General features: G+C 42.1%; 1 protein-coding gene across 2 annotated transcripts in view; it reads left to right on the plus strand.

The window, feature by feature from the left end:
• The window catches only part of NELFA (negative elongation factor complex member A), a 167,887-nt gene that overhangs the window by 136,769 nt on the left and 14,584 nt on the right, over nt 1-16,534 (plus strand). For both annotated transcript variants that reach the window (XM_033950882.1, XM_033950873.1), the window contains exons 10-11: nt 1,567-1,832; nt 11,821-11,920. In XM_033950882.1, the coding sequence (XP_033806773.1) occupies nt 1,567-1,832; nt 11,821-11,920 (366 nt within the window). The remainder of the gene's footprint in view (nt 1-1,566; nt 1,833-11,820; nt 11,921-16,534) is intronic.

Consider the following 16,534-nt stretch of genomic DNA (forward strand, 5'->3'; position numbering starts at 1 on the left):
CAATCCACTTGTACCCGTTCTACTCCACTCAGAATTTTGTACACTTCAATTATATCTCCCCTCAGCCGTCTCTTTTCCAAGTTGAAGAGCCCTAACCGTTTTAGTCTTTCCTCATACGAGTGGAGTTCCATCCCCTTTATCATCTTGGTCACTCTTCTTTGAACCTTGTAGAATTTGCAGGTGAAGCAAGATCTGCTTGAGGATTCTTTTTTTTTCATGTGCTCCTTAAAGGCTTTTATTTTTTGTGTGCCTGGCTCTTTAAGCAGAACTGAAGAGGATGATGCTAGCTGAATAAAACTCCTACAGGGGTGGAGGGAGTAGATAACATGGCTTCTGCTATCACCCAGGTTCCCAGTACTGCAGACTGCTTTTCCTGTTTCTGGTGAGAAGAACCTTCTTGTCCATGGGTTTGATTAGTATTCACTCACATGGATAATCTGAGGAGAAGAGAGATCCTATCGGTCCATTTGGGAGTGTTTCCCAGCCATTTAGTGAATTTTTTTTTTTTCCTCCCATTTTTAGTTTATTTTTGGGGGAGAGCTGAGTAGCTAGCTCATCTGTTGGGTCTGGTGGATAGTGAATAGAGCTGGTAACTGTTAGCAGTATTGGAACCCTTTCATATGCTCAGAGGGGTCCTTAGGGTGCCTCTGAGATTTTGAAGAGAGCTGCCATTCCAGATAGGGCAATGCAGGATAACTGCCCAGCCTGTGGCTCCATCCCCGGTTTATCCCCATAAGAGAAACTGTTTAGTTCTAAAACAAAAGAGATAAGTATCAGAAGAGGCCAGAGAAGTGTTGAATTCCTGTTGTAATGTACTCTGGAAATAAAAATAACAAAAACCCTAGGATATAGGTTAGCTCTAAATCTTTTCTTAAATATTTTGAATGAGTCAGGTAAATTGTTCATGCAACATAGTTTGGCTGGTCATTGTTAAAGCTAGCTTGATATTGAATGGTTTTTTTGTGTACTTGGAAACACACCACTATTAAGACATGTGATGCTATCTGTTAAATCACACTGAGGGCTACTGAATCTACAAGCATTAGTATTGCTCACTATCATAACCACTGCTTTTTAGAAAGCTTCAGAGTCTGGAACTGAGCTACATGAGATCTTTCAGAGCTTGAGTAGCTACATTTGTGTGTCACTTAAATTTAAGAAGAGCTGATATTTTTATGGTGGATTTTCCGGGATGCTCATGTAGGATATTGAGCCCCCACGAGTATCAAAATATTTGAAAGGGGAAAGGGATTGGAACTTGTATCTCGCCTTTTTGTAGTTTTACAACCACACTCAAAGCAGTTTACATACAGGTACTTCAAGCATTTTCCCTATCTGTCCCAGTGGGCTCACAGTTTATGTAATGTACCTGGGGAAAAAGCCCTAAGGAGAGGGGAGGAGTGAAAACTTTAAAAGAAAGTGAATGTGGTACAAGTGCTCATTTCAGTCTTAATCTGTTTACTGCACATCTTATACAGTATATATTTGCCATAAGCTATGTTGAATTCTTATGCATGTGTAAACTTAGTGTGTGGATTATGATCCTTACTACTATTACCTGTGCAGCTGGATCGATGCGAGAAGCCTTGCAAGCTAACAGGCAACCAGAAGAACCTACAACGCCAACCACTACTCTTCCGACCCAGTTCAAACAAAGGACACCAATGTATAATAGTAGCTCCAATCCGGCTCCCCCTGCTGCAGCAGCCACAGCGCCTACGTCACCCTTAACACCTACCACCCCGACTGCCATTGCCCCTGTAGCACAAGCACCACAGATAATCCCACAAACGCAAACTCAACAGCAACCAAAGAAAAGTCTCTCACTCACAGTAAGTGAAAATAAACACAAGAATTGGGAGTTTGTAATGTAAGGTTTAGTCAGTAGTGGTCTGGTGATGCTGAGGTCTTTCCTAGCTGATGGAAATTGAATTTGGTGAATTAACTCCAAGGAAACTTGGGGCCAGATTCACTAAAGATAGCGATTCAATCGTTGTTGGCTGATTCCTGGCCGATTGTGAAACAGCGATTAATTCACTCTCTTTTTTGCAAGGGAGGAGCCCGAGGCGTCTGAGCCAATCAGGGCCTTAGGCCTCTCCACGTGTATCACATGATGCACCGGGGCAGGGCCTAAGGCCTGCATTCGCATCACAGTGTGGAGGAGAAGTAGCAGGAGGACTTTGCGGTTTCTCCTGCTCCCAACGCTGGGGCTCACTTTTAAAGGTACGGGAGAGAGGGGTTTGGGCACAAGTGGATGGCGGTGGGGGTTCTGACAGAAGGAGGGAGTTGGCATCCCTCCTGCCATAATCACGTGGGCGGGGAGGGCAGCATCAGGTGGAGCAGCTGGTGGCAGGAGGGAGTGGGCATACCTCCTGCCATTTGTGGGTCGGGGGGTGGGGGGCGGCGGTTTTTTGACAGGTCTGCCTGTCTTTTCATTTTTTTTTTTAATGTGGCAGATATTTCGGATGTGTAACACATGCAAAATATCTGTGCCATGAAAAAAAATACAGGCAGCAGTCGATTTTAGGATAGTAAAACCTGATTCAAAATTGCCAAGCAATTGTTAGTGAATCAATCGCTTGGCTATTTTGCTTGGGATTTTGCTAATTTGCTTGGGTTGGATCGGATCATTAAGTGGATGGTGGACCGTTTAGTGAATTGGGTTGGGGTCTGGGAACGATCGCAAAACCAAAACTGGTTTTGCAATCGTCTGTACAGGATTGGTAGGTTTAGTGAATCTAGGCATTGAGCAGGTATATAGAATGGACTAAGGACTCATTAGCTTATACTGTAATACTCGCATATAGATTTGTCTCATGGTATAAATTGTATTATTTCTTTGAACTTTAATGAGAAAATACAATGAATCTCTTATGTAGGTTGCTTTCCCTGGGTCCAACATCTTGTCTCCTGTTCCTTATCATGGTCAGCATCTTCTTCCCCCATCCCTTCCCCATGTGGCTGCTATCACCCGGCCTCTTTCTGCATCACTCCAAAAGTGCTCTGCACCAGCACAGGGCCTTAAAGAGGCTGATACTCCATTGCAGCCACATTCCATGAAGCATTTCCCGTTGGGGGAAGGTTGAGATGCAGCAGCTGTATGGGCCTCTACTGGAAGGCCCTGTGCTGGAGTAGAGCAGGAAGAAGTAGGGTGAAGAGGTAGTGTCCACATGGAATGGAAGAGGGGGGAGAAGATTTTGGCCACAGGACTGGGGGAAGGAATGGGAGATGAGAAGCTGAACCCCAGAGGGGATAGGGATGAGGAAGGGGAGATGCAGGACTTGTGGAGGATGGGGTAGTGAAGGAAAGGGAAAATGTTGAATTTGCATATAGGTCATCTCCATGACATCTAATTTTTCAAATAATTCCTAAATTTTGCGATCTGTACAGAAGTATCTATGGTAATTTTTTTTCTCTTATATGGGAAGAACAGAGACCACTTGACTCAGAGCTTGGGAACATATAAGAAAATCATTTCAACAGCAGTGAGAAATATATCTAAGATCCTTGAATATAGAAAGCATAATCACTAGTGAGGAGGAAGTTATAACTTCATTAACCTGGAAGACATTAGAGCACTAAATGTCACGTTCCGGTTTTATCTTGTATTAGAAATGAACAGACGCAGTGGTCAAAGGCAAACAAAGAAGCTATGAAGAGATGGTACATACTGTGAAGTAGTGCAAAAGCTTAAAAATGTTCATATTTGTAAGAGGAAACACACTGCAATAGTACAGTGGTGATCAAATATGTGGCAGAAGGCAAGAATGCCTGTTATAAAGGGTGCCAAAATCCCAGTCTGGCATCTCTCCCTTTCTCCAGAGACAGGCAGGGGATATGCAGCCCCACTTGATGGTGAAGTCTCTGACTGAGCCTAATGACGTTGGTACTATCCCCTACCTATAGTAAGCTTTTGAGCTTACTGAGCATATGCAGGATTGCCCTACTACTCGAGCCCCCCTTCCCTCTGCCTGTCAGTTTTTTTCTGACCCGTTCCTGTACAGTCACAGCTCTCCCCTTTCTCAGAGAAAACTATTAATAGGAAAAAGAAAAAAGTAGTTTTTAGTCAGGAAAAAAAAAGTATGAAATTCTGACCTGTTTCTCACTGTTCTTCAGTGATAGATAAAATGATTTCTTCAACCGCCAGTTTTTTGACTGTGAAAACTAATCACAAGTATTTTTGGCTATAAAAACAATCACTAAAAAAAACGAAAACCTAACAAGCTGTTCTTCAGAACAAGCGCAGGTCTGTTGCCCTTATAGACTTGCCAGCCCTGCTTTCTCACATAGCGGATGCAGTTAAGCTGTCTATGCCGCCGATGTTGCTACAAACCAGCACGGAGAAAATGCTGGCGAAGAAACAGCTGATTTTTATGGCTCCCTCCACTCAGGGCCCTGCTTCAGTCCGGCGGGGGAGGGCAGCATACATCCGCCAACACTGACAAAAAAGTTTCAGCACCGGTGAGGTAGCAGAAGATTCCTTTTGGCTCCCTCCTCCCAGGGCTCTAACTTGGTCCGGGGGGGAGGGAAGTGCTGTTCCACCTCAGCTAGGCCGATAACAAGGTTCCAGCATCGCCAGCAACTCATATGAAGAAGAAGCTTTGCGCCAGAATGGAGAGCACACCGACAAAGCAAAAGGTATTTTTGGTTCCCTCCCCTCAGGGCCATATTAACATCTTGTATGGAAGTATAATCAATTATGCTTCAGATTCAAAGTCATAGTGTGTTCAAGAGGCATAATTAAAAAAGGAAAATTGTGTACCTAGTAAGGTGAACAACTTAATAGAAATGAAGGAAATCCAAGGGAAACAAAATGTATGAGCAAATGCAATCATGATAATGCAATTAAATAAAGGCAAAAAGAAAAGCTATCTCTAAATGAATAGAAGACATCTGGAACCAAATTATATCAATCAATTAGATGTACCAATATAGTTAAAGCCAGAAAAAGTATTAACATCCAGCTAGAGGTTAACTAATTAATTTGGTCCGGCAGGGGAAGGAAGTACCGTTCTGCCTTAGCTGTGCTGATAACACTGCACTGGCGGTGACTCATTTATTACAAAAAGGAAAAACTAAAAAGCTTTGCGCCTGCACGGAGTGAACATCGGTGAAGCAGCAGGTACTTTGGCTCCCTGCTTCAGGTTCCGCTGGGGGAGGGCAGCGAACATCCACCAAGGCTAACAAAAAAGTTCCAGCACCGGCGCAGCAACAGAAGATTCCTTTGGCTCCCTCCCCTCAGGGCTCTGATTCGGTCCAGCGGGGGAGGGAAGTGCCATTCCACCTCAACTGGCTGCACCCCAGCATTGGCGGCAATCAATAATATGAGGCTGCTCCCGGATCTCCCAGGAGCACCAAGGTAAGTGTTGGGAACGTGGGTGCTTTCAGCGGCTAATAGGAAAGCTGCACTGGGATGGTGGTTCTCATGCAGGTACTCTGCAGGCTGTATGGAGAAGATTTTATTGGGCCATGTTCTTCACTTGTTCCCTCCCCTTGGGGCCCTATTTTGACTCCACAAAGGGGCTCCTGCACTATATGGTGTGGAGTTTTTTTCTGACCTATGAAGACAAAACTGAGGTCTTTTTTTCCACACTATTATTTTTTGCCGAGTTAGATTAGGCAGATGGGCTCCTGCACTATTGCATTGTGGTGTGTAAGTAGAGTAATAACGATTTCAACTACCCCAGTATTGATTGGGTAAATGTAACATCAGGGCATGCTAGGGAGATAAAAATCAAGGACTGCTTAATGGAGCAATTTGTTCAGGATCTAAGAAGTGAAGCAATTCTAGATCTAGTTCTTAGTGGAGCACTTGAATTTGTGCAGGAGGTAATGGTGCTGGGGCCACTTGCTAACAGTGATCGTAACATAATCAGATTTGATATAATCCCTGGAATAAGTTTGCATGGGAAATTCAATACAACAGCATTTAAAGAAAAAAGGTTAAAAAAAAAAGGTGACTATGAAACTTAGAGGTTTCAGCTGCAAAGTCATAAATATACATTAGGCATGGATGTTATTCAAAATTACCATCCTGGAAGCCCAGACTAGATATATTCCATGTATTAAAAAGAAGGAAGGAAGACCAAACGGCAGCCAACATTGTTAACAAGTAAGGTGAAGGGAAGCTATTAGAGCTAAAAGAGAATCCTTCAGAAAGTGGAAGAAGGATCCGACTGAAAATAATTGTAAACAAGGAATGTCAAGTCAAATGCAAGGCGCTAATAAGGAAGGTAAAGAGAGACCTTGAAAGGAAGATTGCACTGGAAGCAAAAACACACAGTAAAAACTTTTTTTTAGGTATATTAAAAGCAAGAAGTCGGAAAGAGAATCAGATGGACCACTAGATGACCGAGGGATAAAAGGGACTCTCAGAGAAGTCAAGGCTATAGCGGAGAGATTAAATGAATTCTTTGCCTCGGAGGAGTTACTGGTGCCTGGAGGAGTTACTGGTGCCAGAAATGGTATTCAATTCTGATGACACTGAATTAGAAGCCAATAACAGGCCTCAATGACAAAAGAAGAACAAATAACAAAGGATTCGTGAGTATAAGATGTCAAGTATTCAGCCAAGGATGTATAGTTCAAAAAAATCTCTTTTTTATAGATATGCCACAAAGGCTCAAAGACTCGACACTAGCAGTGTTTTGGCTTCTGTACCTTTTATCAAGAGTCTGTGGGACCATGTAAAAACAATTATGACATGATTGCAAACAATACACAACAAAGTATGCAGCATAATTAAAATATACTTTTCAAAAATATAAATGAATATAAGTAACTTGTTATAAAATGAAAAGCAAAAATCATTAAGAAGCAATAAAACACATCATGGAGAACAATTAAAAACAAGAATAAAACCAATTAAAAGCCATTGGACAGAGCTAAAAATCAAATAGATGATATAAGAAATTAAACTAAGCAATAATATATTGAGCAATTGTGTTAAAATTCACCATATAGAAAGATGTAAATACATAAATAGAACCAAAGGACATATTAGCATCCAGCTAAAAGTTCGTTATATGTTCTGATAACTAGTACATTACAATTGGAAACATGATTGGAAACAAATGTATAGAAACAAATTGTGGTAAGTATGAGATGTTATAAATGCAACACCACTTAGAACAGGGGTGTCCAATGTCGGTCCTCGAGGGTCGCAATCCAGTCGGGTTTTCAGGATTTCCCCAATGAATATGCATTGAAAGCAGTGCATGCAAATAGATCTCATGCATATTCATTGGGGAAATCCTGAAAACCCGACTGGATTGCGGCTCTCGAGGACTGACATTGGACACCTCTGACTTAGAGCAATTAGAAACATTTAAAAGCCATGGACATGAACATGTGAACAAGTATGTAGTAAAACTTAAAATCCAAATAAATGGTCTGATAAAATATTAAAGCAGTAATAACTTGAACAGTTAGATTAAAAATGTCATGTAAAAGATATTGTAACATGGATAAGACCAAAAACCATATTAACATCTTGTATGGAAGTATAATCAATTATGCTTCAGCTTCAGATTCAAAGTCATAGTGTGTTCAAGAGGCATAATTAAAAAAGGAAAATTGTGTACCTAGTAAGGTGAACAACTTAATACAAATGAAGGAAATCCAAGGGAAACAAAATGTATGAGCAAATGCAATCATGATAATGCAATTAAATAAAGGCAAAAATAAAAGCTATCTCTAAATGAATAGAAGACATCTGGAACCAAATTATATCAATCAATTAGATGTACCAATATAGTTAAAGCCAGAAAAAGTATTAATATCCAGCTAGAGGTTGATTAATTATTCTCAAGATTTGTAAAATAATGAATTGTATTGGAGAGGCATAGCTTGGAAAGCAGTGACTGGTATACATAATTAGCTAAGACAAAAAAAAGGACCAACAAAAACTGCAGAAAACAAAACCAAAACTGCAATAAAACGTACAAGAAGCAGGAATTTATTAAAAAAGTCATAAAAACATATATAACATATATATATACAATAAAAAAATCCCAAAACTGGTCCTAATATTCTTGTGGACTGGATCTAACACGGTCCATGTTTCGAAGAAACACTTCTTCCTCAGAGGTCCTGGATGGTGGTACGTAGAATATAAAAAAAACAGATTGGAAGAAACAAAATCAAATGAAACAGGTGTAAAACTCTCCTGTGTAGGCGCTGCACTGTGAAACATAATTAGCTAAACAACTCAATGCACAAAAATAAATGAGAGCCTAAGAAAACGGCTCTGCATGGGGCAAGAATGTAGGAAGATTGCTCCTGCCCCACTTCACCGCTAGACCACAGGGGGGGATGGACACAAGCTGATGAGGACCAGTCTGCATGATTTTAGCAAAGGCAGATCGTGTTTGATGAACTTGCTGCACTTCTTTGAAGGAGTAAACAGACAGATAGACAAGAGTGATCCAGTCAACATTGTATATCTGGATTTTCAGAAGGCATTCGACAAGGTTCTGCATAAACGACTACTTCGGAAAATTGCAAGCCATGGAATCGAGGGTGAAATACGTGGATTAAAAACTGGCTGGAGCATAGGAAACAGAGAGTGGGGATAAATGGACAATACTCGAACTGGAAGAGAGTCACCAGTGGGATGCCGCAGGGCTCGATGCTTGGACCCGTGCTCTTTAACATCTTTATAAACGATCTGGACATAGGTACAACGAGAGAGGTGATTAAATTTGCGGACGACACAAAGTTATTCAAAGTAGTGAATACGCAGGGGGATTGCGAAGATCTACAACGTGACATAACCAGGCTCGAGGAATGGGCATCGACATGGCAGATGAGGTTCAATGTGGATAAGTGTAAAGTGATGCATGTCGGTAACAAAAAGCTCATGCACGAATACAGGATGTCTGGGGCGGTACTTGGAGAGACAGGGACTTGGGAGTTCTGATCGACAAGTCGATAAAGCCGTCCACGCAATGTGCGACAGCAGCAAAAAGGGCAAACAGAATGCTAGGAATGATAAAGAAGGGGGATCACGAACAGATCAGAGAAGTTTATCATGTCGCTGTATCGGGCCATGGTGAGCCCTCACCTGGAGTACTGAGTCCAGCACTGGTCGCTGTACATGAAGAAGGACACGGTACTACTCGAAAGGGTCGAGAGAAGAGCGACTAAAATGGTTAAGGGGTTGGAAGAGCTGCTGTACAGCGAAACATTAGAGAAACTGGGCCTCTTCTCCCTCAAACAGAAGAGATTGAGAGGGGACATGATTGAAACATTCAAGGTACTGAAGGGGATAGACTTAGTAGATAAAGACAGGTTGTTCACCCTATCCAAGGTAGGGAGAACGAGAGGGAACTCTCTAAAGTTGAAAGGGGATAGATTCTGTACAAACGTAAGGAAGTTCCTCTTCACCCAGAGAGTGGTAGAAAGCTGGAACGCTCTTCCGGAGGCTGTTATATGGAAAAACACTCTCCAGGGATTCAAGACAAAGTTAGACAAGTTCCTGCTGAACAAGAACGTGCACTGATAGGGCTAGTCTTGGTTAGGGTGCTGGTCTTTGACCAGAGGGCCGCTGTGTGAGCGGACTGCTGGGCATAATGGACCACTGGTCTGACCCAGCAGCGGCAATTCTTATGTTCTTAACATGTGGAGAGATCCAGGAGACAGGGGTAGGTCAGAGTCGGCTCTAAAAGTTATTCGCAATTTTTCCATATTAGCAGTCTGGCTCTGCCCCTAACCCATGTGAATATGGAGGAAGAAGTATAATACCCTTGTATCGCTCTATGGTACGGCCACACCTCAAAATAATGCAGTTAGGGCTCTTCAGCTTGGAGAAGAGATGGCTCAGGGGTGATAATATAGGTGTATAAAATGGGTATATGTGAATCACTTGTTCTTTCCAAAAATACTAGGACTAGGGGGCATGTGATGAAGCTACTTAGCAGATTTAAAATAAACTGGAGAGAATATTTTTTCACACAATGTGTAATTAAACTCTGGGATTCGTTGCTGGGGAATGTGGTAAAATGAATTGGCTTAGCTGGGTTTAAAAAAGGTTTGGATAATTTCCTTTAAAAGACCATAGGCCTTTATTGAGGTGGCTTGGGGAAATCCACTACATATTCCTAGGATAAGCAACATAAAATCTGTTTTACTACTTGGGATCTAGCTAGGTATTTGGGACCTGGGTTGGCCATTGTTGGAAACAGGATACTGGGCTTGATGGACCTTTGGTCTGTCCCATTATGGCAATTCTTATGTTCTTGGTAAAACCAAAGAAGGAGTGGGGAAGGGACTGAACACATTAACCTTAAGGAACAAATGCAATTTTATTATAAGCAAAAATAACATATCATATCATATAAGTAAAACCAAGCCTTATAAAAAGTCCATGTCTTGTGAATTTTGTGGACCCAACACGGTCCGTGTTTTGGCTTCTGTGGAGAAACCTTCCTCAGGGGTCGGCCTAGGATTGAAAGACATATACTGAAATATGAACAACATATATTTGTTCCTTAAGGTTGATGTGTTCAGTCTCTTCTCCACTCCTTCTTTGGTTTTACCAAGAACATAAGAATTGCCATAATGGGACAGACCAAAGGTCCATCAAGTCCAGTATCCTGTTTTCCAACAATGGCCAACCCAGATCCCAAATACCTAGCTAGATCCCAAGTAGTAAAACAGATTTATCAAGTTTGTTCATGGGATTTTTTCTTCCTTTTGAATTCTTATGTTCTTAACAGAGTTGTAGTTTGGGGAGCTTCCCCGTTCCTCTCCTTCACATGTTTTTCTTTATGGGGCTATCGCCTGCTTTGGTACAAACTGAAGGGGGCAGCAGAGTTCTCTAGTGAAGGAGGAGGGATTCAAAAGCTGGATTCCTTCTGCTCAGTTCAGAGCATGGGGATATTACTCGTCCGTCCAGATTGGTACACATATCTACTAGAAAAGATATTAGCAAGGTAAGAACCTAATCTTTTTATTACTCTTTATATATATTTTTTTATTGCCAGCAATAGAGGAAAAGTACAGATGAAGATATAAAGATGGATCACAATAGCACTATGTAGATAATAAATGTAATATAGGGGCTCTTTTACTAAGCTGAGAGAGAGGGTGGAGATGAATATGGAATATGCTGCCACATGATATCAGGAAACACTTATTTTCAGAAAGACATTTAAATGTTTATTTCCTAGATGCTGAATTTTAGAACTGTTCATATATTTCAATGTTACTGTATTTTTTTTTATAAGTAAATTAATGTGTAATTCAAACTTTGTTTTGGGTGTTCTCAGAGTGCATGAGTGTATGATTCTGAGAGAGTGTGAGTACACGTGTGTTTTCGCCCTCTGTATGTTAGACAATATAAAAATGTGGCCCCTGACAGGAAAAGGTTGGCCAATTCTGCTATAGATCACTGCTAATTTTTTTCCCATATTTTGTCCCTGTTTCTAAGATGTTCCACTGGGTGGTTTTGTGAACTCTCATTGGCCCAAAAGAAGTTGCTACACTTGCTGTTTTCCTCTCTCCTGGGAGTAAGCATATAAGCTCTACTGTGCCCATAGACAGCCATCCCTTATGGATATGCAGTTCAAACTTGGAGTGCCACAGTCTTAGCTAGGGTGCACAATGCTAGTAGATTTATTATGTTTGTCTGTATGGTATAAACGTGTTATCATAGAAGCAGTGAACTTAGCATTGTTGAAATGCAAATAATGATAACGTGTTGAGCTGGATTACTTTCTGTCCACTTTTATGATTGTGACCTTGTTTTTTGAAAGATAAAAAGCAGATTCTAAAAATCTTTTCTCCCAATAATATCTTTGTTTTCTGGGCTGTTTGCAGAGAGAGCAAATGTATGCTGCACAAGAAATGTTCAAGACTGCAAACAAAGTTACCAGACCAGAGAAAGCTCTTATTCTTGGATTCATGGCAGGATCCAGAGGTATGCATAAAACACCAAAACTGCAGTTTTCATGAGGTGTATTTGAATAATTGAAAGATACTAAAATTGCTCAGTCAAGTTTGTCATTTTTTTGTTGGATCTTTTATAGGTGAAAGTGAAGAATCACCTCATACACTAAGGCGTATATTACCTTGTCATAATCTTTGAAGCAAAATATTTTTGCATTTATGTCAAACTAAAAATGGAAACCCTGCTGTCTATAAGCGGTCTTCTCATCTCCTTCACCTCTGATGTTTAATATCTTCTCCACTGCATCTCTTCTCTCCTGTTCCTCTTTACTGCACAACTTAGCTTCTATTATATCCTTTCCAGATTCCATAAGCTAGGTGTTCAATCCCAACCCGTCCCACAATCCAGGAGTTGCAGAAATCCAACACTTTTCTTAGCACATGCTCCTCCCCCTTAGATTGAGCTAGAGCCATATACAGTTTCAATTTCTGCAATCAGTTCATGCAGAAGTCTTTTGAATTGCTCTGCTTTTTTTCTTATTTTTCACTTAAAGTTTGGTCTTTTACGGTGGCTTCAGAGCATTGATACCCCTTTCTGGTGGTCCTCTGTTGGAGAAAAGGAAGCATTCCCGCAAGTCCGAACTGCTGCTTCATGGAGAGACTTTGGATCTGTGGAGCCAGCCTGCCTTGTGCTACCATTTTTTGACTCGGGCTTCATTCCCTTGGGAGTTTGCTTGCCTGCTGACCTTGTCAGGTGTTTAAGGGCAGACTATATACATCCTGAATGAAAATCCCCCGGGTTTCAGGGTGCAGTCTGCATATCCCGCCCTCGGTCATGTGGAGAGGATCTGTGGGGGCAGAAGTCACAGTCAGTGTCCGGCCAACTAGCTGCTGTGTGGAAAAGCTGACAGGCAAGGCACTTCAGAGACATTGAGTAAACCGCCATTATTTCCTATGGGAACTTCGAGATGGTTTGTAAAAAGATTAAAACTCATTTTTCACAGTTTCTGAGGGTAGGGCTCAGATCCCCCAACTCCCCGGATCCCAAATCGCTATTTTTTATTTTCATATTTTATTTGTGCCGTCTTTGGTGTGAATTCAATGGTGGTGGCCATCTTGAATTTTAATCTGTCTTTTTTTTCAAAGTTGTATTTCTGCCTCAAAACCCCTCAATTTGATTAAAAATCATTTGGGATGGACTCCCCAGCCCCTAATCTGTCAAATTTGTGCCTTGGTTGTGCTAGATTGGTGCCGGATCTGCTACCGTATTTCATGTGCCACAGTGCACTGGGGGAGGGGGTGGAAGCTTTGGACTTTGCCTCCTTCAGGTCCTCCAGGGCTGGGGAGCTGGCCTGATCTGCAATTTCAAGGAAATATCTCGCCCAGAGCCTGGTCTAGAGTTTGGCACCAAATACCTACATTTCAAGTCTGGAAACTCTTGGCACGGTGCGAGTACTTCAGGGCACTGCCGTGCTCACAGTGGGACAGCTCTGCTGGGAGAAGCTACAGCCTGTATGTTCAGAGGGCTGTAGCTTTGGGGTGGTGGGCAGCCCTTTTACAGAGAACCTACCTAGCCAGTCTGCACTAGCCAGCCTGCACTATCTTTTAAGGCAGTTCAGGGAGAATTCCCCTGGGAGCACAGCTTGCCTTTGATTTTATCAGGCACTTGAGCGCAGGCTGAGTGGCTCTGTGTCTGTCCAGAGGAATTTTGTGGGTGCCAGCTGTGTCTTCCCCTCGCCCCCTCAATACACACATACACACTGAAGACGTAAAGACATGGAGAAGCTAGAGGAGTTGTGGAGAGAAGCTCCTGGAAGACTTTACAGACTTATCTGAGGCAGAAATCTTCTCCATAATCCAGCGGCAGTGAGAGCTAATGCAGGCACAGCATCTTCCAGTTATGTGAGTAGAGACATCGTTGTGGTCCTGCAAATCAAATTTTTGAGGCACAGCACCTTCCAGTTGTGTGAGTAGAGACATCGTTGTGGTCCTGCAAATCAAATTTTTGAGGCACAGCACCTTCCAGTTGTGTGAGTAGAGACATCGTTGTGGTCCTGAAAATCAAATTTTTGAGGCAGAGCACCTTCCAGTTGTGTGAGTAGAGACATCTATTTATTAAAGACATTGTTGTGGTCCTGAAAATCAAATTTTTGAGGGTCTCTGGGGTTTACTTTAGGGTCCCCTACCTCCAAAAAATAAATCTCTTCCCTGAATTTTTGGAACTTTATTACAGCTCCCCCAGGCTAGGCTGTTTTTTGGCACTAAAATGCTGCTGCAGTGGCCATCTTGGATTTCCCAATTTTATATTAAAAGCCTCTTTTGCCTCAAAACTCCTAAATTTTACTAAAAAAAAAAAATTGGTTAATATGGACTCTTCAAGCTGTATGACCCCTGTTTCATTCCTTATTTGCTCTGCATGGCTGGCTGAGGAGCATTTGTATGTTGGGTATTGACACAGAATTCCAGTATTTTGCACACCATGGTATTCCAGCGACTGGTCTAAAAGTTTTCTACTTTAGGTCAAGATTAGAAGCTTTTGGTATTGTTTGAAGGTGATCTGGGATATATGCCATGCTCTAAGCAAGTGTTATAAGTTTAGTTATCCATCATATAAAGTCTGTTGGAGCATGTTCTAGAAGTTTTACTGAGCATACATCCAGGTGGCAGTGTTTTTTGGCTAGTCTTTTTTTATCCAGATTTTGACTTCTTTTTGTGTAACAGTGGGGTTTTTTTTTCCCCAAGTCTTTATTATTTTCAAAACTTACAGTAAGTGTAACCATAAATACCACATTTTATACATCAATAACACACACTTAATATTCCATTAATATCCATTACAGAATTAGTCCCCCCTCCCTCCTGAACAATCACTATGCAATCACATAAAATTTCTATAATGAACCCCAATATATCTAAATTTATTAATCTAACAAACCCCCATCCTCCCCCCTCCCGGATGTGCATGACACAGGGAAAAACATTAATTAATCATTACAGTATTTTGCTAATGGCTCCCAAATCTCCTGAAATTTCTTAAAATTCCCTTTCTGAATGGCTAATATTCTTTCCATTTTATACACATGCCACAATGAATTCCACCTAAAACTATAATTGAGCCTCGTCCAATTCTTCCAATTCCTCGTAATTTGTTGTATGGCAACTCCTGTCATTATTAATAAAAGCCTGTTATTTTTAGATGATATTTGACTTTTAGCTCTTATTGACATGCCAAAAAGCACAGTATCATAGGATAATGAAACATAGAAACATAGAAATAGACGGCAGATAAGGGCCCACGGCCCATCTAGTCTGCCCACCTTAATGTCCCTCCCCTACCTTTGCCCTGTGAATAGATCCTATGTGCTGATCCCATTTGGCCTTAAAATCAGGCACGCTGCTGGCCTCAATCACCTGTAGTGGAAGACTATTCCAGCGATCAACCACTCTTTCAGTGAAAAAGAATTTCCTGGTGTCACCTCGTAGTTTCCCGCCCCTGATTTTCAACGGATGCCCTCTTGTTGTCGTGGGACCCTTGAAAAAGAAGATATCTTCCTCCGCCTCGATGCGGCCCGTAAGATACTTGAACGTCTCGATCATGTCCCCCCTCTCTCTGCGCTCCTCAAGCGAGTATAGCTGTAATTTGTCAAGCCGTTTTTCGTATGGTAGATCCTTGAGTCCCGAGACCATCCGGGTGGCCATTCTTTGCACCGACTCCAGTCTCAGCACATCCTTGCGATAATGCGGCCTCCAGAATTGCACACAGTATTCCAGGTGGGGCCTCACCATGGATCTATACAATGGCATAATGACTTCCGCCTTACGACTGACGAAACCCCTTCGTATGCAGTCCATGATTTGTCTTGCCTTGGACAAAGCCTGCTCCACTTGATTGGCAGACTTCATGTCCTCACTGACGATTACCCCCAAGTCTCGTTCTGCTACTGTTTTTGCTAGGATCTCGCCATTAAGGGTATAAGACTTGCATGGATTCTGGCTGCCCAGGTGCATAACTTTGCATTTTTTGGCATTGAAGTTGAGTTGCCATGTCCTAGACCATCGCTCCAGTAGGAGTAGGTCGTGCATCATGTTGTTGGGCACTGAATCTTCGTCTGTTGTGCATTTGCCCACTACATTACTCAGTTTGGCGTCATCGGCGAATAATGTTATTTTACCTCGAAGCCCTTCTGCCAAGTCTCTTATAAAGATGTTGAATAGGATTGGGCCCAAGACTGAGCCCTGTGGTACTCCACTAATCACCTCCGTCATTTCGGAGGGGGTGCCGTTCACCACCACCCTTTGGAGCCTACCTCCAAGCCAGCTCCCAAACCATTTCGTCAATGTGTCACCTAATTCTATAGAACTCATCTTGCTCAGTAACCTGCGGTGTGGTACGCTATCGAATGCTTTGCTAAAGTCCAGGTACACGATGTCCAGGGACTCCCCAATATCCAGCTTCCCCGTTACCCAGTCAAAGAAGCTGATCAGGTTGGATTGGCAGGATCTCCCCTTAGTAAATCCATGTTGTCGGGGATCCCGTAGATTCTCCTCATCCAGGATCTTATCTAATTGGTGTTTGATTAGAGTTTCCATTAGTTTGCTCACTATCGATGTTAGACTCACTGGTCTGTAGTTTGCTGTCTCCATC

The sequence above is a fragment of the Geotrypetes seraphini genome, chromosome 1, assembly GCF_902459505.1.
Source record: "Geotrypetes seraphini chromosome 1, aGeoSer1.1, whole genome shotgun sequence".
Taxonomy (NCBI): domain Eukaryota; kingdom Metazoa; phylum Chordata; class Amphibia; order Gymnophiona; family Dermophiidae; genus Geotrypetes; species Geotrypetes seraphini.